This window comes from Meles meles, chromosome 20 (assembly GCF_922984935.1).
Source record: "Meles meles chromosome 20, mMelMel3.1 paternal haplotype, whole genome shotgun sequence".
In the NCBI taxonomy this organism is placed as follows: domain Eukaryota; kingdom Metazoa; phylum Chordata; class Mammalia; order Carnivora; family Mustelidae; genus Meles; species Meles meles.
Window position 1 is genome coordinate 12,152,265 of NC_060085.1, and position 23,666 is coordinate 12,175,930.

At 50.8% G+C, this 23,666-nt stretch overlaps 1 protein-coding gene across 7 annotated transcripts in view; it reads right to left on the minus strand.

The window, feature by feature from the left end:
• Positions 1–23,666, minus strand: part of BRD4 (bromodomain containing 4) — a 93,924-nt gene that overhangs the window by 18,464 nt on the left and 51,794 nt on the right. For 4 of the 7 annotated variants that reach the window (XM_045990523.1, XM_045990524.1, XM_045990526.1 and 1 more), the window contains 9 exons: positions 17,991–18,309; positions 13,915–14,052; positions 12,520–12,655; positions 10,818–11,107; positions 9,744–10,106; positions 8,298–8,426; positions 1,853–2,062; positions 753–952; positions 121–416 (listed from right to left, as the gene is read on the minus strand). In XM_045990523.1, coding sequence (XP_045846479.1) covers positions 121–416; positions 753–952; positions 1,853–2,062; positions 8,298–8,426; positions 9,744–10,106; positions 10,818–11,107; positions 12,520–12,655; positions 13,915–14,052; positions 17,991–18,275 — 2,047 coding nt within the window. In that variant the 5' untranslated portion in view covers positions 18,276–18,309. Of the gene's footprint in view, positions 1–120; positions 417–752; positions 953–1,852; positions 2,063–8,297; positions 8,427–9,743; positions 10,107–10,817; positions 11,108–12,519; positions 12,656–13,914; positions 14,053–16,188; positions 16,261–17,990; positions 18,310–20,180; positions 20,275–23,534; positions 23,560–23,666 lie in introns of those variants that run through there. The other 3 variants (XM_045990522.1, XM_045990525.1, XM_045990527.1) reach the window with 3 other exon arrangements.

Below are 23,666 nucleotides of genomic sequence, written 5' to 3' on the forward strand. Positions count from 1 at the left end.
TGCAAAGGGAGAGGGCCACATATGGAAGGCAAAGTGAACTGTGGCTAGCTAGCCGCCTCCCTCTCGGCTGGGATGGCTAGAATACACCCTGCTCCCCCACCCTGGGGAGCCCAAGAGCACCTTGAGGTTTCCTTTTCTTGCGCAAACAAGAGGTCACATAGCGCTCCAGTTCTCGCAGGGTGGACGGCTTCAGAGTCTCGAAGTCAATCTCAATCTCATCAGGGTTGGAGTTCTTGAGGGAGGGCTCCCGCGACTGGATGATATGCACCACGCGGCCCAGCTTCTCACCAGGGAGCTTGTTGATGTCCAGGCTGAGCTGCCGCTTCTCCTCATATGACATGGGCTTGCACTTGTCCTCCTCCTCCGACTCGTACGCTGGCGGGGGCTTGCTCTTCATGGGCGCTGGCTCCTTCTTGCTATGAACGGACCATGCAGGAATGTGAGGTACAGGTGTCCTGGGAAAGCCAGGCACCCATTCCTCCACTTGGGGCTTGGTGAACAGCTTCCACACCCCCACCCAGATGCCTTCAAGGGAAACGGGAGGCTGTTATCAGGAGCACCTGTTGGTGAAAGACTGCAAACCATGCCCTGGTCCTCGCCTTCCACTCCATGCTACTTGCTAGCCTCCTCCCTCCTTTCCCAAACATAGTGGGTGCCAAAGACCCATCCCAGAGGAAAGGGCAGAGAGGTGGCCTCCCTACCCATCATGGCAGGCAGGGGTCCCACCCAAGGTAAACTGGGGAGGCACAGACCTCGCATTGCTGTTGCTGCTGTTATTTTTCTTGGTCTTTTTAGGAGGAAGTTCCTTGGCTTTACTCTTCTTATTCTCCTCTACTTCCTCTTTCTTTTTGTGCTTTTCCTTTTTCTTTTCTTTTTTGTCTTTCTCCTTTTTCTTTGGTTTGTTCTGCTGGGGCTGGGAGAGGGCTGCAAGCTGCTCATGCACGGCTTTGAGCTGTGGAACAGACAAGCAAGACACAAACACACATCATCCTGGTCTCTGTGTGCACCCCCCGGGTGTCAGGGAGCGGGGCGGGGGGAGCACAGGGAGAGTGCCTGGCCCTCAGCCTCGTGAGGCTCGTGAGCTTGTTGCCTCACCAAATTTTCAAACTGCCCATGCCCACCCAGGCCACAGATTCCAAGGGTGGCCAGTGTCCTTCTTTGCCAGGGGAGCTGCCCAAGCTGGGAAACACCGAGCTCTATGGCCATCCAGAAGGAGGGTGCCTTGGAGGGTGGCTACTAAGGCCCTGATCTCTGGCCTGTAGGGCCCCAGGAGAGATGGATATCCTGGTTCTGGCTCCTCCTTCCAGATACTGGAAGGGTCTAGAAGCCTCACCTCTACCCAGAGAAGAGCCGTATCTCCCCAACAAACACCGATGTATGTACAATTGACTCCTGAAAAACGTAGGTTTGAACTATGCAGGTCAACTTCTATGTAGTTTGTTTTGTTTGCTTTTTACAATCAATACAATATTGTAAGTGTATCCTCTATTGCTTACGTTTTTTGTTTTTTTTTTTCACTTTATTAACAGTTCACTTTACTGTTAAGAACAGAGTACATAATGAGCATAACCTATAAAGCAGAAGCTAATCGACTACGTTACAGGTAAGGCTTCTGGTCAAGAGCAACCTACTGCTTAAGTTTTCTGGGGGAGTCAAAAATTATACACAGATTCCTGAAGCACAGGCAGCTTCACACTGCTCAAAGGTTAACTCTGTGTTTAGAATGCATGTGCACTTGGCACAGGGGGACCAGTGGGAATCCTGCTCCTGCTGGAATTCCCCATGTCATGGAGACCTGTGGGGAGAGACTGAGATGCTGGGGGACTGTGAACAGGGCCGCCTGCATCCTCACCTGCTCCTGGAGCTCTGCCAGCCGCTGGGCTCGCTCCTCTTCAGAGTCATCAGTGGAGCTGTCACTATCCGAGGAGCTGTCACTGCTGCTATCGCTGGATGAGGGTGGGGCCACCACTTTGGTGGGGGGTGGCACCGCCGGGGAGGACACGGCCACCACAGGCTCCTCTGGCTCATCTGGCATCTTGGCAAAGCGCATCTCGAACACATCCTGGTGGGGGAGAAGCCATGCCCATGAGGGCTCCGAGGTGCCCAGGCATCTGTGGCAGGGGGCTGACTGGGATGTGGCTCAGCATTACTACAGCCTCCTTGGCTGCTAGGGCTGACTCAAAAGGAAGTAAGCAGGACGGTGAAAGGGGGCTGGGCTGATGCTGAACCCCCTAACCTGCCCATTAAGGCAAAGGGTGGGCCAAGGCCCCTTGCCAGCTCTTCCAACACTCCTCACAAATTTCGCTTTGAAAAGAAAAATGCTCCTGCCATAGCCTGGCCCCATTCCCAGAAGAGAGCCCAGGTACGTACATGTGACCCAGGTCACAGGAGGCAGCTGGCCCACTGAGGGTGTCTGCTTGGGGACAGGAGACAGATGACCCGTCAAGGGAGCGACCCACAAAAAGTGCCCTAAGGCTCTCATCAGGTCGGTGCTTACTCAGCACTTCCTGAGGGAGCCTTCTGGATGCCTGGGCCAGGCACCAAGCAACAGCAGTGAACAGAACAGGAGCTTCTACACACCTCGGGGTCATCCTCCTGCAGGAAGTGGGTGCGTTCTATAGTTCTGGACAGCATTCCAGGCAAAGGAAACAGCACATGCAATGGCCAGCCCTGCAGTAAACGTGCCTGGCACCGAGCCAATGGCCAGTGAGGCAACTGAGCCTCTGCTACAGTGGGCACATCTGTGTCTGCCTCCCCACTCCTCAGATCACCTGCAGGGCATGTAACTGAGCAGAACCATGCCACTGGCTGAGGTGTCTCCAGGGCATGCCTGGCCAAGGTGGGAAAGTATAGGAGAATGGCTACGGGGGTCCGGAGGATGGGCTGTAGGAGGGAGTTAAGTCTTATGAGGTGCCAGTGACCCAAGCAAATGTCCCAGGGCTATTAAGCACAGGATCCCTTGACAGGACACTGAGACCTTCCAATTCTAAGACCCAAGAATCTGATGGTATTCCACGTGGGGTCAGAAAGCCTGGGGGCAACAGCTCTGCCTGGGCATGTGGGTCTGTCTGTGTTGCCTCATCAGCCAGGTGGTAGGTCCCTTCCTACCCTGAGGGCTCCGGGACCATAAATCCAGTAATGACTCAGGACAGAGGACAGCGGTGAAGGGAACACAGCTACCTTCCCTGCAGGATGTTAGGACCTGCTTGAAGCCTGGAAAACGTTCGTCAACATGGCATCTCCTGTAAGAGGGAGGCCTTCCCCAAGTGTGAGTCAATACTTCAGAGAAGCATGGCCCAAGAGGGCTGTGGGAGCAAGCTCCAGAGCTGCTGTGTCAAACAAACTAGGGTACACTTGACAGAGCTGGCCCTAGAAACCTCTTCTTCTATCTCTGGAAACACAGCTTCAGGTTGCCCCGCCCCAAAGCAGCTGGGAACGGTGACCCTGGCAACAGAGTAGGTTTGTCCACAACTGCAGTGCTGTCCCCTCCACCCAGTTCAGCCTCCTTCAAGACAGCTCCTCCTCCCAGTAAGGTGAGAACCTAGACTTTGCTGTCTAAATGGTTCTGCTACCAGACTAAGTACTGAAAGAGTAATGCCTTTTTAATTCACACAGAAATAAATTCTGAAGCAGCTCTGAGGGCAATGGAGAATTACACACCCAGGGGATGAGCAGAGACCGTCACTGCTCAGGCTGCCGAGGAGACGGGCCCCACAGTGCCCTGGATATGGGCAAAGGGCAGGATAAAGGAGTGTGCCTGAAGTGTCAGGACCCCACCAAGGGAGGAGAGTGGGAAGCACGGCCAAGTATTTGGTGTTGCTGGGAGATGAGCCTTTACTAGGTGGGAGCTGCCTCATGCCACTTATCTACGTACACCCAGCCTCTCCTGCCAGCTGCCAGACAACACTACCTTGCCACAAGGACACACTGCTGCTCCCCAACACGCTGTGGCTATTGTGTAAAGTGGGGGGAAGAGAACTCACCCTGAGGCCTCCTTCCACTTCAAGGGTACTCTAGGGCCCTGCCATTCCAAGACCATAAAACAGAGAAGAGCACAAGATAGGAGGCCAGGTGGGCTGGCTGGGAAAGCACTGCAGGGCCTGCAAGCTGGGGCTTCTGGTTTCCTGGACACGCCCAGCTACAAGACCTGTCCTCCTCCCATCTGCTCTGGCTCCACTGGGGGACATCCTGGAACATGTACTTTGGCCTGAGTGCCAGTGAGCCGAAGGCTACTGCAGAAGAACTTTCCCAAGTGGCTGAGATAGGCTGGCACTTGCCGGGGCCTGTTGTATGGTAAACACAAACGATGTGCTCCCTGCCCTCAAGGAGTGAACGTGAATAGTTGTAAAGTGCTCTTAAGTGTTAAGTGGAAACAGAAAGGGGGTGGTGGAAAGCCTGTGAGAAACCTGAAAGCTCAGGATGAGTGGGAGACATGATGCTAACAGCTACAGAGGTCTAGCAAGGTTGGCTCTAAGGAGAGAAAGGTGTGACTCATGAATCCAGGTGCTCATCCTGGTGGCCAGCTGGAGAATGGGTGGAAAGGGTGTGCAGCCAGGCAAGAGGATGCCAAAACCAAATGAAATGCACCTCGGCTGAATGTCTTGTGAGGGAGGACAGTGCTGGTGAGGGGCAGTAAATACCAACAACCAGCATTCTCTAGGGGAACAGGGGCTCAGCCTCCCACACTAGGACTAGTAAGGTCTCCAGGTGGAGCCAGCTCTTCCAACTCTGCCATCGCCTCCACCCACACCGAGATTCTTAAGCGTCCATCAGCAAAGCACGCTGGTTTCAGAGCATGCCTCTCCTCTTGCTAGAATGTTCACTGGGTCACCTACTCTGGGCTGCATCAGATTCATGGGGAAGCACACCCTACCCCCCCTCTAGTTAAGCCAGCTACTGGAGTGCCCAAAGGTCAAGGGGGGCCAAGTCTGGATGTGGCTGTGGGGCGTGGCCATACCAAGGCCCAGAGGATGGGGATGGGGGTGGTGGTGGGGAGAATGCAGGCAGTGGCAGGCCACTAAGTGCCAGATGCTGGAGATGCAGCCATGAGTGGACAGTCAGACACATACATTTACGCACACCTCAAAAGCTCCCTGCCTCTGAGATCGAATGCAGGAGATATCCCAATGCAATTTTTACTTTCCCTTGCTGTAAAAATAATTGTATACCACCTTGAATTTGCACTTTTTCTTGAAATAAAAGTCTGGTAGCTACAGGAGTACCAAAATATCCTAAGTGACTCCTCACTTCATGACACAGCAGCGGAGAGTACCACGAGCAGTTCTGGGCCTACCAGGTAGGCTGGCAGGCCTTAGCCCAAGCCACCCTTGGGCCAAAGCAACCCTGAGTCCAGACACTCCTGGCTGTCTCTGTGACCGTGGCTGCCAGGTGGTGGGATGTGAATTTTTTCTAAAGGCCTGGACTTTAGAGACCAGAAGAAGAAAACACAATGGATCATTTTCCATATAACTTTTCAGGTAAATCTCAGTTCCCGGACACAATCTACTTAAGAGGAGGCAGGTCTAACACCTCTTAAAGAGGCAAACAAGGACAGGGACTTTGTTGCTTCTCCTCCCTTCTAGACAATCTATCCATCTAAAGCATGCTGATCCAGGAAAGCTTAGAGAAGAAGAGGAAAAAGCCTGAAATGCCACAAGCACAGCAACTCCCTTCCAGACAAGAAGCCCTGTACAGCAACTCTGCACTTGAAGCAGATACCTCCACCTGCCTTGTAGCAATGGAGAAGTGACGTTACTTCCAGTAACACTGCAACCCACCCTGAGGTGGGCAAAGCAGGCTAGGGGCAGAGGCAGCCCCATGCCGAATGGCTCCCAGGCACTGTCCCTGCCTGAAATGCACCCTCTTCCAGGGCAAGGACCTCATCTAGTCCAGCCTGGTGTCTGGTACAACAATGTCCAGAAAAAGGGTACTGTATGGAAAACAGCTCAGCGCTCTTGCTATGGGTAAACCGCTTGTTTGGGCCATGTTCATGCCACTCCCAGGAGAAAAATGAAGAAAAACCAAAACACCTGAAACAGGCACAGAAATTGGAGCACGCGCACTAGAATATACTAGAGGATTCTCTTTTCTGTTCTTTTTAAAGTAAGTAGCTCAGAATAGCAACCTTGGTGCTTAGAGAGAACTTGTTTTGGTTTAGCTGTTTGCAAGTGGGCAAATAAAGGGTATGGGTATAAATCTGGGCAAAAGCTATTCCCTTTCCCCAGTCCGCACAAGACAGATCTGAGAGCACCACTGCCACCTGGTGGCCACATACAAGAATTGACATAAAACTATAAAGTCTGAGTGCCTTAAGGATGGGAAATGCAGAAGTAAACAAAGGGCAGCTTTGTGAAGATATCAGAGAGCACCAAATTAAAAGCCACCCCCCCCATCGGAAAAAAAAACCTCAGCGAAAATAAGACCAAAAAAACAAACAGTAGAAACTGTAAGAACGTTTGAGGCTGGGTTTGCCATTAAAATAACAACAGCCAGGTTCATAGTAGTAATAAGTTTTTTTAATCTACCATAAGAACTTCAGGACACACCCTTCGAACCAAAGGTGGCCCAAGACCCATACCACAGGCCACAGGCCAAGTGAAGAAACAAGAAAGACCACGCCTTTGATACACTGTGTGGAGGTAAGAGACACTATGATGGTGAGTCTGGGACAACATGTGGAGCTAACAGCATTAGGAGGCAGGTGAGCAACAGGGCTCAGGCAGCCTCTGAGCGGAACAGACCCACAGATTGCCAAAGGCAAGTCCTCACTTCTGCTGGAAGCACTCCACAGATGGCCAGGAAACCCAGGTGTGAGGAACCACCGCTCACCTTGCCTTCAGGTAGGAGTAGGACAGGAGATGTGCAAACTGGCAATGGGCTCCAACTGAACTGCCTAACTCCTTGTGATGGCAGGTAACCTAGCCCAGGGCCTGCCCTGACTGAGAGCAGGAGCAACCCAGGGTCTTGGGGAGAAAAGGCCGGAAATGTTTGTTTACATGTGTAATTTTAAATAATTTTTAAAAAATTATATAAAAGTACTAAATATAGATTTTCTCATATGCTTTTTAAAAGTATTTATTTATTTATTTGACACAAAGAGAGAGCACAAGTAGGCAGAGAGGCAGGCAGAAAAACAGGGAAGCAGGCTCCCTGCTGAGCAGAGAGCCCGATGGGGGGCTTGATCCCAGGACCCTGAGATCACCACCTGAGCCAAAGGCAGAGGCTTAACCCACTGAGTCACCCAGACACCCCTATTCTCCATATTTTTTTTTTTAAAGATTTTATTTATTTGACAGAGACAGATCACAAGTAGACAGAGAGGCAGGCAGAGAGAGAGAGGGAAGCAGGCTCCCTGCTGAGCAGAGAGCTCGATGGGGGGCTTGATCCCAGGACCCTGAGATCACCACCTGAGCCAAAGGCAGAGGCTTAACCCACTGAGTCACCCAGACACCCCTATTCTCCATATTTTTAAGAGATTTTTTTTCCCTTTGATAATCTCCACACCCAGTGCAGGGTTTAAACTCATGACCCTAAGATCAAGAGTGGCAGGCTCCACCGAGCCAGCCGGGTGCCCCAATTCTCCGTAATTCTTAACCCTTGATCTCTCTACCCAAAGATAAGCACTGTTGAAATCTGGGTACATTTTTCCTTTTTTAAATGGAGCAAAATGAAGTTAGTTCATACATTATGTGGTCATCTGCCCCCCTCCGTTCCACCTACACTTGCTTGACCATGTGCACCGCCCAGCTCAACCTGAAGGTGCCACAATCCCCAGTGGCAACCATAAAGGAAATGTGGCCTCCCAGAATGCCAACAAGCAGCTACCCTATAGCAAGAAGGCGAAAGACTTCAAGGCTCCGGAGAAGAAGTGCCCACAGGCAAATAGTTACTTCAGCTCACAACTCTGTCAATGTGACTACTTTATAAGACTGTCATCCACCAATGTGAGACAAGTCTGTTTTGTGGAGACACACTGGACCATTCACAGCACGTGCATTCTTCTTGGCCAAGGGCAGCAAAATGCAGTTACTGGGCAGGGGACTTTCAGTGGGACACCCCAGAACAAAACCCCAAGTACCCAAGACCCAAACTAACCACCCTGCTTTAATTATAACGAAATAATCTCAATGTAAAATGACACGTCATCCTGACTTGAGCCCATCTTCAAAACAACATGGTATCATACCAAAGCAAAAGAAAGATATAAAACATACAAAGGCTCATGGAGATCTGGCCTACCCAGGACTCCAGCCTACCTACCACAGGATGTTGTGCTCAGAGCTTCCCCAGAACCTCACCTGGAGCTTGCGGGCCATGGCCACCACCTCATGGTCAGGAGGGTTGTACTTGTAGCAGTTGGAGAACATCAATCGGACATCAGCACCAAATTCCTGAGCATCACGGTACTCACGGGCCTCCAGTTTAGACTGAAAAGACAAGATAGGTCCCTTGTTGGTTATGTCTGCCCCTGCTCCAAGGGGAACGTGATGCCAGGAGAGCTGTCTGTAGGAACAAGTTGGCTTCTCAGTGGAGCAGAGGAGAGGTCATCAACACCTTAGTTCTTCTCTATGTCAAGTGGACAAGGAGACACGCAAGAGCAAATCTCGGGGCTGAGAAATGCCCTGCTACCACGCCAACCCCACCCACCCTGGTCACTGTGATGGGCTACGGGAAATGAGGACACAGAATAAATGGAGGCAGAGCCTAAGTCAGACTGTAAGGGGAGGACTAGGACCAGTTCTGACCTGACATACACTTGTCTTGATGACATAGGACAGGACACTGAAAAGGAACACAACCAGAGGCCCCTAAGTGGCATAGATGGTTAAGTGTCCGACTCTTGGATTCACCTCGGGTCATGAAATGAAGCCCCAAGTCGGGCTCCACGCTCAGCTAGAAGGCTACTAAAGTTTCTCTCTCCCTCTCCCTGTTCTCCTTTTGCCCCTCCCCACACGCTCGCATGCTCTAAAATGAATAAATCTTTAAAAAAAAAAAAAAAGCGTGGGGTGGTACCACAAGTACTGTCTCCCCCCCCCAACCCCGACCTGTCCCATGTTTGGCAGGCTTATTCCACTCCCAAATAAAAATGCAAAACAGTTTAAAATAAACAAACATGGGGCACCTAGGTGGCTCAGTCGGTTGGGTATCTGCCTTCGGCTCAGGTCATGATCTCAGGGTCCTGGGCTTGAGCCCCACGTTGGGCTCTCTACTTAGCAAGGAGCTTGCTTTCTTCTCTCTCTCTGCCTGCTGCTCTGCCTACTTTTGATCTTTCTCTCTTGGTCAAATACAAAAATAAAATCTTAAAAACAATAAAATAAAATAAACAAACATAATCAAAAGGGTCTCAAAATACTACTACAATGAAAATGCCAGCACTGTGTGCCTCTTACAGAGAGGTGACATCAAGGCCTCCTGCATAACAGAGCCTGGCAAAGTCACCAACTCTCAACCTGTCCTGGAGCATCTACTGTGCAAGGTGCCTATGGACAGTGGGGCCCAAGGTCACAGAGGGCTTGTCCCTAGACAAGGGCGCGGCAGTGCTGAGAAGAAAATGCCTTGGAGGTTGTCTCCACAATTCCCAGCAGGGGGCGCCGGGCTTCTTTGAGCTGAGGAGGAGAGAAGCTATTAGGGCACAGTTCAGCAGAGCCCAAGGCCAGGGCCCTCCTCTTGGACTAGCCTGGGAGGTTCTGTGTTCTCTGTCCCAGGAAGCCCCGCCCCCAGCTCTGGGAGGGGTATCTGCTTACCTTAATCGTGCTCATGTCCATGGGGTGCTTGATAATGTCGCAGTAGTCGTGCAGACCCAGCGCCTCTACATCCACAGGCTTGTAGAACGGCCAGGCATAGGCTGCGTGCTTCTTGGCAAACATCTCCTTGAGGATGCCACTGCAGCACTTCAGCTGCTCCGAGACCTTGCTGCTCTTATCTGGCACTGGGTGCTGCTGTGAGTCGGGCACATCCTTTTTGGGGGGCTTCACAGGCCGGCTACTCTCCCGCCGGGGGCCCAGCTTGGTGGTCTTAGGCTCTGGCGGTAGTGATGGTGGTTCATGAATGGGGTCGATGGTGGTGGGGGTGGTGGTATCCGCTTTCCTCTTAACTCCCTTCTTTGTCTGCCAAGAGCACACGTGCAACAAGCGTTGTCACAGGTGGCAGCTGGCACAGGTGGCCCTCAGGTCACTTCTGAAGCCAGGTCCTTTCTAGGGTTCCAACGTTCTTGGGGGATGGGGCTCAAAAGTAACTCCATGGGTGAAGGACAAGGCAAGAACAGACCCTGCCCACCATTCTGCTCTGCAGCTGGGACAGGACCCCGGCCAGGTACACGAGGAAGCACACACCCACGTGCAGAATCTGCTCACTGGAACCCAAAGAAAGCTAAACAAGCAGCATCCTACTTAATGCCAGGGAAGTCACTCAGAGCCAAGCCTCGTCACACTGCCCCCCACCCCCCCAGGAGGCATGTTTTAGAGACTATTTAGGCAACATCTGCAAATATGCAAAGTCGATATGAGAAATACGGGAGAGGTCAGCAAGCCCCCGGGAGGTGGTTCTCAACTCTGGAATCGTGGGCCAGCAGGGCAGCAGCTTCAAGGCCGTGACTTAATAAACATTATACAGTCCCCCGAGAAAACACCCGCAAGTGCCTGGAGAACCAGGCCAGGCTCTGCATGAAGCACTGGCAGGGACAAGTGACTGTCTCCTGCCAGCCTCATTGTTATGGAGAAGACAAGAGAAGGAGCACTAGCTGAGGTGGTAGGAGCCTGCCAGCAACCGGGCTGGGCCACACACACACACACACACACACACACACACAGGATGCTCACCTTCACAGGCTGTGGGGTGGTCGCGATGATGGGCGGGTGGCTCTGCACAGGCTGGGGGTTTGGCGCAGGTGGGGGTGGTGGCTGAGGGGGTACCGGTGGGGGTGTCTGCAGTGGCTGGGGAGGCACCACTGTCATGACAGGGGTCTGGACGATGAGGTCTGGGGTGACCGCAGGGAAGGGGTGAGGTGTGGCCTGCACGGGCGGAGGGTTCTGCTGGGGGGTCTGGGTCTGCGGAGGAGTCGATGCCTGCGTTGTGTTTGGTACCGTAGAGACGCCAGGTTTTGCTGTCCCTATCAATCATAAAAGGGACAGGTGGTTAGATGCCGAACCTGACACATGCTGGCTGACCTTATGGGAACATTGTCACATGTGGAGAACACACATCTGCATGGGCATGGCACACACTATCACAGTGACTATTAGCCTTAGAGACAGAACAACTCGAATACCCCAGACCTCAGCCAAACTGGTCCACCTGCCCTTGGGTTCTCTGAGAGCAGTGGCACACTGCATTCCACAGTTCCTGAGGCGTCCTGGCTTCAAGTCCCAAATCAGGCACAAAGACGCCTTCATAAGCACGGAGGCCTGGGCCAAAGGAGCAGGAAACACATGCTGAGAGTTAGCACCAGGACGGTAGATGGAGAGCAGAAAAATGTTCCTTGGCGCTTTTGGACAGAGCTGCCCTCATTCCCAGAAGCGCTGCCTTCTGAGTAAGCAATTCTGGCAAGGGGCCAGCATCGTGAGCCCTGGCCAAGGTTTCTGGAAACTGGCAAGCTTCCACCTCCCTGAGCCGCAGGAGGAGGCTGGACGGCTGCTGCCCTTTGTGACCGGCTCAGACTGCCTCCTTGCAGCTGTGCGGGTGAGCCCAAACACACAATGCCCCACATCTGTCCCATGTGCAGACCAAACTCCTGGTCCCAGGCCACAGGGGCAGGACTCTTGGATGTTAAGGATACAGGACACCTCTTAGCCAGATCCACAGCTAAGGGGTGACTCTCAGGACCACCTCTCCTTGGCTACCCCTCAGCACTGCCTGGGATCCAGCCAAGCACCTTTGCTCCCATGAAGCCACCACTTCTGAGCAGGGTGGGAAGCCAGGTGAAAGCCCTCTGTGGAGAGAAGCAAATAACTCACAGCATGGGCCACCTCAGAACAGAGCGGAGGATGGCAAGATGCAAAAGGCAGCTGTTAGAGCTTTTCCTAGACAGAAACATTTCATTGTCTCCCCGTCAGCTGGCCTTTAGAATCCTGTCAGGCTAAGAGACAGGGGCAAAGAGTGGAGGGGTTCACTTCGACTTCAGCAGCATCCTAAGGCAGGCCTGGCTCTGACATAAGCATCTTAAGATAATTCAAATAACCAACCTTGGGGTTCCAAGATACGGATTATTAGTTAAAATTGCCCTTGGCCACATTTTCTCTTCTCTAAATTGGAGTGAAGAATTCAAAAAACTTAAAAATGCTTTGCAAAATTTCCACTTTCTTTTTAACCAAAGTCAATCAAAAGGCAGGGCCCAATTATTTCTACTTTGTGGGAGATCACCCAGTCAAGTGACCCTCTGGGGCAAGTCCAACACTAAGTGTACCCTCTCCCCTCACCCCCTCCGAACCTGGAGAAGGACCAAAGACTGGGGAACAGGAAAGCCAATGTCCTTGCTGTTTCAGTGTGAGGCCAACAGTGCTCGGCACACTGGAGGTACCCTACCTGCTTCTTTCCTCCCACGTCCTCTTCCTTTTGCCTGGACTATCATGATCTCAGTTTCTTCAGTGGGCAGTTCATTGATTTTCTGCAAGAAGAGCTTCTCCAGAGCTTCTGCCATTAAGACTATGTCATCTCCAGGCTGGAAAAGGAGATACAGGGGTGAGCATCAGAAAGCCCTCACCACCTTTCCAGATGAAGCAAGAGCTCCCCACCCTGTGCCACCCACTCCCTGCTCCAAAGCATCAAGTATCATAGTCGGGCTCCTCCCCGATCTGAACCCTCAAGGGCCACAACAGTTACACCGCCAGATATCACGAAGGCTCATGCGCCTGGCCTGAGAAGCCATCTTAATGCCTTAAGTATCTAACAAGCCCTGCCAATCACTGACAGAAGCCCTCCTCTGACACAATTCAACTTCACTATAAATACTTGCATTACACAGGATTTCTTGCCACAGATACATTAGCAGGGCTCTGATAATGCTCCCCAGTGTACCCTCAAGGCAGCTCATCCGGGCTCGGGGCCATGCCTATCTTGAACTGCATTATGGGTCCCCACGTTGTTGCCTCATCTATGACATGCTATTCCCACTCAGCTCTAACCCGAGAACCTTTTCTGTGCACATGTCACTTAAACTTAGTGGTGGGAGCTAAGACTTTAAAAAAACACAGTAAACTTCAAGAAACTCACCTACCCATCTCTTCTGGGCAATTTTACCCACTACACCAGCAGAGGCCAAAAGCTGAGTTCTGTATAGGGTCTCCCTCCAGAGCCGTTCTATATGAAAGGGTTGGTTTTAATCACATCTGTGGTCTGAACTGTAAACAAATGATCTGGCTTCATGGCACAGCCGAGCCAAAAGGTTTGGCTAACGGGGTTAAGAAGTGACTTTCAGGTCTACATGTGAGATCAGGGGACATTCAATTCTATGGCCACCAGTTGTCAATGGTCATGTCCACAGTTTCAGATGCAGTGGGCCCCAGTACACCCTCTCTCACATTGAAATTTGAGCACACCTTTGCACAACTACATTTTAGTAGGCTCCTTCCTGACCATTTACATCACCCAAATGGACTTTTTAATGAGTCTTCACTGTCCTCCTCACACCTTCTCTAGACATGCTCAAGAACCAAAATCCCAAGGGCACTGGAAGCACATGCTTCAAGCTAACAAGGACGGCTTGGAAGTCAAACAAGGCCAGCACCCTCCTCCCCGAAAAAGAAACACCCAGTCACAGGCAAAACCATGGGTCCCATTATTTCTGCTCCAAATGATCTCCCATTAGACTAATCCCACCTGCTCCCAAGCACCCCTGCCCACAGACTCCAGATATGCCAGCCGCCTTCTCCACCCCTCCCCTCCCCTCAGGGCAGCTGGACATCTGCCACCACATCTCACCTTGTTGTAGATGTAACAATTTGTAAACATAGTGTTGAAGTCCTGGATACATTCCTGAGCATTCCAGTAATAGTTGTTTTCCAAGCGCTTCTTTATTGTTCCCATATCCATAGGTGTTTTAATGATTTTATAGTAATCCTGAAGAGCAAAGAGAGCAAAAGGCCAGTGTCACCTCCCCAGCCGTGCAGAGTGGGCCTGTGGATCTCACTCAAGTAGCACAGATGAGAGCCACAGCTCAGACCGAAGCTCTTCCATGGTCTCAGCAAGCAATCTCAAGGGGAACCCCAAGATAAAGTGCATCAGGGAAGAATTCTTAAATGTTGGGTGGCAATCTGGGGGGAAATGTGCAAGTCTGTCAACTGCCTGGTCTGGGAACAGGTTGTATTTACAGAGATCTATGCTTTTTTTTCCTATTTTTGTTGTTGTGGTGGTGGTGGTGGTGTTAAAATCCTTTAATTTTTAATAAATAATGGGGAAAACATACAGCCTTCTTAAAAGCACTTCTTACCTAATGAAACAACCCATGGCAAGTTCTACTTTTCCTCTACCATTTGGAATGTTATTGGTCCATAACATACAAAATCCTATGGAACCGGCGTTAAAGCCCACCTGGAACAACTGGACTCCCTGCTTCTGGGCACACTGAAGAACCACGGAGCAGAAGCCTTCATCTACACTCAAGTTCATCGCACTTCCATTTCTTTTACTAGCACACAGTCTTTCTAAGGATCCCTTAGTGGTACCTGGATACATCTGAACAGCGAACCAGGTTAATAAGGAATCTGGACAATGTGTACAATCCTCAGTTAAGAAAAATCCACAGACCCCACCCAGCCTCAAAGCTTCAGATCTTACTCTACAAATGCCCAACAGAAGGAGCTGGATGGCAGGTAAAGATGCCCTAAAGCCCTTCAAATCAGACTCTACTACTGTCAGCTTTTCTCTAAATCTAAACCTATACTAAATGTTTATTTTTAAAAACCTCCACAGGAGGTGTCTTGGGGCAGAATAGGCAACGCACTAGGTTTCCAGACAGAAGGATCAAATAGAGCCAAGGCAGGGGGGACCTGTGTCATCTGGCCCACTCCACAGTCCACTATCTCAGAGGCTCCCGTAACTGGGTATGACTGGGGGATCAGAACAAGTCCAAGTGGGAACCGATGGCAGAAAAGACAGGCCTATCCTTTAGCAAGTACCAAGTTCTTGCCTGGAAATGATGGACAGTACTGAAAAGGTGAGCACAGGGTGTGAGGTTTTAGGTTGCTCTGACACCCATGAGAAAGGAACAAAAACAACTAGCTTATATATAATGAGTGGCAGAGATCACGTCCCTGACCTGACGAGGGCTGCACAAGCATGCCTGGGTACCCTGGCCAGGAGGCCAGAAGGACAGACTGCACCAGACTTTCTATGCTGTACTATGGCTCTGACCACCTTTCCGAAGAGACCTGCCAAAGCCAAATATATGTGCCCCAGTGGAAACATACTTTATTCTATGGCCCACAGTGGCGTCAAGTGCTTAAATTGCCCATAGTCTGTCAAGTTGTTGTTGTGGTGGCTCAAGGCCAGACAGGACAGTGTTTGAGGGCAGAGTGCACTGACAAGGGGGCAGTGGGTTTAGGGGCATAACTATCCAACTATACACATCTACTAACAAGAGAGGCAGGCATTCTAGTGAGAACTCCAGCAAGGATCAGAGGCCAAAACTCAGGTCAAGATTCCTGGAAGGTGTCAGAAAAGAGAAAAAAGAAGGAACCCTTCTTTTGGTGGCTATATTAACATTTCCTCAAGGAGGGGGAGAGGTCCCTGGAAAACCAGGCTTTAAGCATGACATGGCTCTCAGCTGACCAGCCCTGCCCTGCTTCTCTGGGCCAGCTCCTTCCTCCCCCACCTTCCTGAAGACACCGGACCAGTGGCACCTTCCAAAGGCCTCTTCTTCCTGGTCTGAGCTGCTGAGGGTGACGGTGACGTCCAACAGTCACAGACACAGGGATTCACCCTGTGACCCCTGGGTAGCCTGGCCTCCACATTGGAATGACCTCCAACTCCCCAACCACTGGGCCTTACAGACCACCCACACCCATGTCTGTACCACTGGCTGGGACGCTGCCTCCTCGAGATCTCAGGTCCCCCAGTACCACCCCCTTCTCCTCTGTCTTCACCCTCTAAGCCCTCTGTGTCTTCCTGTAACAAACCAACCCCTCCTCCACTCTCGCCTCGCCGCGCTTTCCCTTCAAAGCCAAATTTCTTGAAATGATGGCTTCGCATCCTCACCTTCTCATTCACACCGTCGGGAATCTGGTTTTTACTTCTGCGTCACATCTTCCTAAGGTCACCAATGCCCTCCTAAAGGCCAACAGGAGGGTCAGGTCGGAATCCTCATCTCTTTGACCTCCCTGTAGCCTCTGATGTGGCAACAGGGTGGGGGTGGGGGGCTGCTCTCTGCTGGTATTTCCCCTGGCTCTTCTGTAGGCCTCCCACCGCCCTCTAGAGCTGTCAATGCCTCAGGCCCCCTGCATTCCACCCACCCCCGACTCCTTCTGTCCCCATTCTTTGCATTTGCTCTGAGAAGGTCACTCTCACCTGCGGACCCTGCATGGCTTGGCCCAGCCTAGCCCACTAGCCCAGACCAAGGTTATGCCATAGCAAGCTCTCCCAAGAACCTCCCCCGGTGACAGGTGGTCTGCCTCTACTTCTTCTCATGGTCAACAGAAAAGAGTGGCCTCTGAAGCCCACATCTCGCAAGGACCCTCTTTTGTCTCCATCCCCTCTCCTGAGCCGATTCATGATCCAGACCTGCAGTGCATCCTCCTGACTTGCTCTTCCCAAACGCATGACACCTATTCAGCAGACAGAAATAACTGGACAGTTGCCACAGACACTTTCCAGACAGGAGGGTCACACTACTGTATTCATCTTTCTTGAAACTGGATGCCAGTCCGACACTAAGGCTCCTACACTGGTGCAGCTCTAACACTCACAGACCACTGCCTGGGGCTAAGGCAGTAATCACATAATTCCTTCTCTGGGAGTGTGCGGGACATAGCAAACAGCAGGGGTTAATGTTTTTCTTCTTTCAGATTGATTTATTTATTTGGCAGAGAGAGCACGCGCACACATGTGTGTGCACAAGCGGGAGAACATCAGGCAGTGGGAGAAGCAGGCTCTCTACTGAGCAGGGAGCCCGATGCAGGGCTCAATCTTAAGAACCTGGAATCATGATCTGAGCCGAAGGCAGACATGTAACTGACTGAGCCACCCAGGTGCCCCAGCAGGGGTTAACTTAAAGACAGTCAATCCCTGATGCTCTGAAGAAAAGAAAAGAAAAAAAAGCATCTATCCTGTTTCTTCCCTGAGATACAAACTGATTTCCAGAACCATTTGCTAGGGATGGGGCAAAAGGAAAACTCTCTAGGGGAAGAGAAGAGGAGGGGTACAAAAGGACAGGAACGAGTGTGCTGTGGCTATGGCACAGCAGGTGGAGGGCACGCACAGAGGCCTGAGGGCACAGCTGCAACCGTACCTCCGCTCTCCAACAGCTCCTGCATGTGCTTACTCCCTGGGAGCTACTCCCCTACCTTTTCCTGCCCTGTGCTCTGGGTGATGACAATGATGATGATGCAGGTACCAAAGACACTGCAGCAAACCAGTCCCACTTCCACAGTGTGACCAACCACGTCCACTTACTCTGGGCCAGCCAACCGTGTCTGAGAAGTATGGGACCTGGACTACGCTTGCTCCCACTTCAGCTCCCCTATGGAATCGGAAGGAAAGCTGCAAGCACTCCTTCACCCCGATTTCAGTACCTCTACATAGTATATCCCCTGGATCCTAACACCTAAGAGCCAGTTATTATGTGAGTCAGCACGTTCTCTTCCCCTTTCCTATTTCCAACCATCAGGACAACTGAAACCACTCACTCAAGGGCCTTGTGAGTATTGGGGTTTCAGAGCTGGGCCCCCAAAGTATCTCTGCCCCTGACACCCTCTGCCACGACCTTGAGCCCACCCTCACCAGGAGCAACACAGGAAGAGACCGGGAAGACAGCAGCCCTGGGCCCTGCCCAGGTTACTCACAGGGAGGTTTAGCTTGACGGCGTCCACAGGCTGCTGGAAAGGCCACGCAAACTGGTGTTTCCATAGTGTCTTGAGCACCACTTTGAGCAGATATTGCAGTTGGTTCGTCTGCCTCTTGGGCTTGTTGGGGTTGGAAGTCTCTGGGGGCGGGGGATTGGTGCTGGCTGCGTTGGCTTGCTGGGGTTGGGCCTGGGCCTGCGTTGTAGACATTTGGGTAGTTTCTAGTCCATCCCCCATTACTGGCAGATTTCTCAATCTCGTCCCAGGGCCGCTCTCCGCAGACATGCTACTGATCCCATCACATTCTTCACTGGGCACTCTACAAGGGAAGAGAAAAGCCTTCATCAGAAACCAGGCATTCAGATGGGCACCGCCCAGAGTAACACATGGCTGTGGCCTCCAAGGGCTGAGATCCTCTGGTGGAAAGTGGTCAAGCTGACCAGAGAGCCACTCTATGCACTGACCAAAAGGGCCCCGTATCTGCCTTCCTCAAAGATGTATCGGACAGCAGGGAAGAGGGATCAAGCACCAACGGGGAGGGGCATGAGGGACACAGGGCTCAGAGAAAGGAACTGACCAGGTGCAGGCAAGAGCTGTGAACACATGCTGAATCCACGCAAAAAGGGGCAGAATAAGCAACAAACCAGGTTTTCATGACAACTGAGAGTTTTTAAGGGGCCCTGCCTGTGTGGGAGAAAGGACGATTTGCAAGCCCCCAAATATATCCTTTACATTAAAATTCTTTGCACCTGTAGCTCCTGAAACATCAAGAAAAAAGTCAGTAATTCTGTTTGGTGATTGGGGACAGGAAGGGAGAGTGGCCCACCTAGCTCACTGCTAAGTCCACAGGGTGAAGCCTCACACTCACTGAGAACACTTCCTTCGTAACTGAAAATAATGCATATTTGCTGATTCAAGAAATCCTACAGGGTAACTGCTGATAACCTAAAAATGAATCCACACTCAACCTACCACTTTATTAACTAAGTTTTCAAAGCTTATTTAGAGAGCTATAAAAAAGGGCATCTCTTGTGACCTGCACAACGGGTGCAAGACCCTCAGCTCAATGCTTGTGTCAGCACGCCATCCTGTGCCCTCCCCTCACACGAATGACCCCTGCTTCGGGACATGCCAACAACACAAATCTTGTCATGAGCATCCTTGCAATGGCAACTCTGTGCACCTGGTCCAGTTACTCTAACAAAACCACAGATCCCGGGTACATGTTGTTACTGCCAAACTGCCCTCTAGAAACACACTAACCCACCCCTTACAGTGCTGAGAGTTCCCACACTCTATTAATGAGAAGAAACATCTGTTCAAACATGTACTATTTGGCATTCTTTCTGTCTACCGTTTTTCTGACACTTTTCTACTGGCAAGAAAAAGGAAGTTTCACCTTTAAACCCAGTCCCTGAAATAAGAACAACTTTGTAATCTAGGAACTGCCTGTATGTAATGAGCATTTCTAGTAATAAACCCAGGAGTTCAGTGGGGTAAGAAAACCTCTCTGGCTGGGGAAGTCAGACAGATTTTACAACCACACTCTGGTAGGCAAATGGGATGAAAACAGATAGGACAAGTTCACTGGCTCTGTCATGGCTTTCTTTCTGGAACATACCACACACTAGGCACTCTGGCTGCTCAAGAATTCCTTTATAATTCAAACCAAGTGTAATTAAAAAAAAAAAAAAGATTTTATTTAGGGGCACCTGGGTAGCTCAGTGGGTTAAGCCTCTGCCTTTGGCTCAGGTCATGATCTCAGGGTCCTGGGATTGAGTCCTACATTGGGCTCTCTCCTCAGCAGGGAGCCTGCTTCCTTCTCTCTCTCTCTCTCTCTCTGCCTACTTATGATCTCTGTCAAATAAATAAATGAAATCTTTGAAAAAAAAAATAAAGATTTTATTTATTTATTTGACAGAGATCACAAGTAGGCAGGGGGAGGGGGCGCAGGCGCACCCCCAAACCAAGTGTAATTTAAACCAAAGTCCCCACAAAGGTTTTTGTAAATTCAGTTCTGGCAAGTTACCAAATTTGAAAAGCACGAGGGGAAAGCCTGCTGTGTAAATACAACTCGGTGCTGAGTATGTCCTAGGAGGCTGTGGAAAGCTGAACTCCTGGCCTGAGGCTGACCACCCCCCGCACCTATGTCCTAGTTGCAGCGTGAGCCCAAAAACTGACAAAACTGACCTGGTCAAGGAGACAGCAATCCTTCCAGGGTGCTCTGGCTGACTGCAGGTCTAGATGTCAACTGGCTAGTGACCACATGGAGAGGACACTGCTACAAGGAGAAGGCTGCTGCAGAGAGGGGACCCAGGCAGAAACAGCCCAAAGCCATCACATGCAAACCCTGAATCTTACAGACTCAGCCTGAGAACTGAATCCATATTTGCTTTAAGAGGAAAGACTGTTCTTTATTCTTTTTCACCAAACAAGTAAGAGATCTATGAATGCCTTTTGCTTTTTCACAGATGGGATGACAAACACTCAAAACCCAAAACTAGATAATTCACTAATCATTTATAGCTCACAGGAGGGAAGACACTGTGGAGAAACACTAGTGGTATTATTCAAGGCCCTGGAGCACGGGTATGTTTTAGCAGGGCAATGTAGAGGAGTCTAGGTGTGGCCTTTAGCATCCAATGCTAAACTTAAGTATTAATGAGGCCCAACTGTGTCCAAGACACCAGGTGAGTATTTTAGTCTGTGCCCTCTCAGGGTCCTCCAGAGATCTGAGAAGGGGAGGGAGGCTGCTATGGCAATCTCTATGATGGGTGTACTCTACTGGGAGAATACTAGCCCAGGAAGAACACGTACAGGAGAATAGGGGGGCTTTGCAGATATGAAGCCATTTCCTGGTACCTCTCGCATGGTGCGAAAGATGGGGAAGGAGGACCCAGAGTTGAAACAAGTCATCTGGCATCAGAGCCTGAGGGGGCACTGGAGGTGGGAAACTGGGCAGCAGCCTGCAGAGCACCTCCTAAGAGTGGTGCTCCAGGAATTCAGGACAAGAGAAGGGCCTTTCCCCAAATGAACTTCATTTGAAGATAGGGAATATTGTGCACTATATAGTTTCCAAAGGCAGATGTAACTGGATAGGCCTGCTCCAGACTTTGGGAACTTCGGCCAGAACTAATGGCCATGTGGTCCTGGAAAGAAGTGCTTGGGCATGAATCAAGGCAAGACAGCTGGGACAGAGGCACTACTGGTGGGAGGGAGGCACATTAGGGGTGCATGAGGTGAGCCCAGCTAGAAGCTAAGAAAGGACGGGATGGGAGCCAGAGGTCCGTGAGCTGAGTACATGACCCCAATGGGAGCGGGAAGAAGGCCACATACAGATTGAGGAAGGGGAAGCACCCAAAGGATGGGATAAGGTGTGGAATCATCAGAAAGAGCCTGCTCAGAGGCAAGAAGAGAGGGAAGAGAAACCAAGGGGCCAGGGTGAATCACACGTCATTGAGTAGGACATGGGGAGAAGGGAGGAAGCATCCCAGAAGCTGCATTTGGCCATGCATGGAAGCCTAAAAAAAGTGTGCCTTCGTTGCTGAGGTGAGCAGCAAGAAAGACAGAAGAGGGTTTCGCCAACCTCTGAGCTTTAATCAATAAAGAGGGCACCTCAATCCCAGAGAGGCAAGGTCTACAGCCACCTTAGGGTGACATGCAGGGGCTCCCGTGGGGCTGTGGGAGGGTTCACAGGGCAGGCTTTAGGTGGATGGCATTTAATCACCTGGTGTGTGTTCCCCGGTTTTCATTTCACTCATTCCAGTGCTGACAAGGAGAGTCCCCATCTGATGCCAATGTAAAAGGCTGTGCACCAAGGTGCACCATATGATCATCCACATAGACTTTAACAATGCTGTTTTCTTCTCACGATATTTAATTTTACTGAAACCCATGTGTGGCTTCTGATTTAGTTCCCTTTCAAAATAAAGTACTATAAACCAAACAGTAAACTGATTAAAAAAAAACAAAAAACAAACCCAAATACCTTCTCTCTGGAGGGGAGCCAGCCAAGACCAACTGCAGGCTCCAGGTAGAGAAGCCAGTGGATCAGGAAAGCTTGCAGGGAACTGGGGGGAGGGCGGATGGAAACGGGAGGGAGGGAGGGAGGGATGCACAGGACTTTGGAGCACTCCCTCAAAAATCCTCCATAGGTAAGTGGATGGGAGTAATCATTTACTGGGCAACTACAGAAACTGGAGTGGGGCCAGTGAGGCAGGAAGGGGAAACAGAGGGAAGAATGACATGGACAATGTGCCAGCTGGTCAGGATCCTTTGTATGGTGGCCATGGACCAGGAAGAGAGAGATACAGAACTTGAGCGCTTGGATAACAAGTTATCAACAGGGAGGCAGCATCACAGAGAAGAAAATACATCAGTGGGGTTTTTAAGGAGTCCTGGAGTCAGCTAGGAGAGAGTCTCCATGCAGTAGGACCAAATGTCCAAAGGAATAAAAGGGAACAAGTGTAAATGTGGCCCCATCATGAAGGGAGGCCGGATGCACTGAAGCGAGCACTGGAGGGAGGGTGGCATTAAGTGAGGATAAAGAACGATATGCAGTTTGGTTTCCGCTCTTCAATTTCTCCTAGAAAACAATTTGAGAATTACACAGCCGAGCACATGCCAGGTAAGCTGCAGCAGGCAAGGGGCAGGAGTGGCACCATCCTAGGGGAGACATTCTGGACCCAGGGCAGTGGAAGAACCCTGTCAGCCACAAGGACACAGGTCAGGGGTCAAGCGCATCCCACTGGGAGGAAGCAGTCCCACACATTTTTCCATTAAGCAATGACATTCTGGAAATCTTCAAGCAATGTTCTGGAGGCAAGATGTAGTCAAGGTAACTGACTTCTGGAACTTGTGGGCTGCGCTGCTGCCTTTTCTTTTTTCCAAATGGGACTCTTAGTGAGGCCAAGGGTCTATAGAGGGCTCTGCACATAACCACTTTACTTCACCTTCAAGCCAGGCCCAGATGGGCCCTTGAGCCAAGGAAGCTGTATTTTTTTGTTCACCAGATGAACAGAGCTTTTGTTACAGAAAGCCTGACCCTAAACTTTGCCTCATCTCTGTGGTTTAAACTACTACCTTCACCACAAAAGCCAAAACATCCTTTCCGAGCCAGCGTTCTCACATCTGATATACAGTAGTATTTAAATCCTCAAAACAACTCTGAGATTGCTTCTGGTCTTATCTCCATTTTAACGATGACAAAACTGAGGTACAGTAACTTACAGTAACTTGTCCAGGAAGCAGAAAGATCAGGCCTAAGCAGCCACGGTGGCCCAGAGTCTAACACGACCCCTGGGAAGTTTCAGTTGGACTTGGAACCAAGAAGTCCCCATTTACAAGATGAACATTCTACCCCAGAAGGGTCCAGTGCAAATGGTCGGGACAGACAGGCCCATCTTAAGTAACATGAACATCAAGCACAGACCCACACACTTTTAACAACCCAGGTCAATTTTATAAGCAAAGAAGCTGCCAGAGTTCAAATGGAAGGCATGATATAGTTTAACAGATCAGACAGACCTGGGAGACACAAGTTACCTGAAAGTTTCCTTGAGGAGGTTGTGAAGACAACCAATGACAGGTAACATCCATGGCCCCAATGTGAGGGATCACCATGAAATCCCTGGGATGTCCTGTTTCGCACTCAGGGGCCTCAAGAGCACCCACACA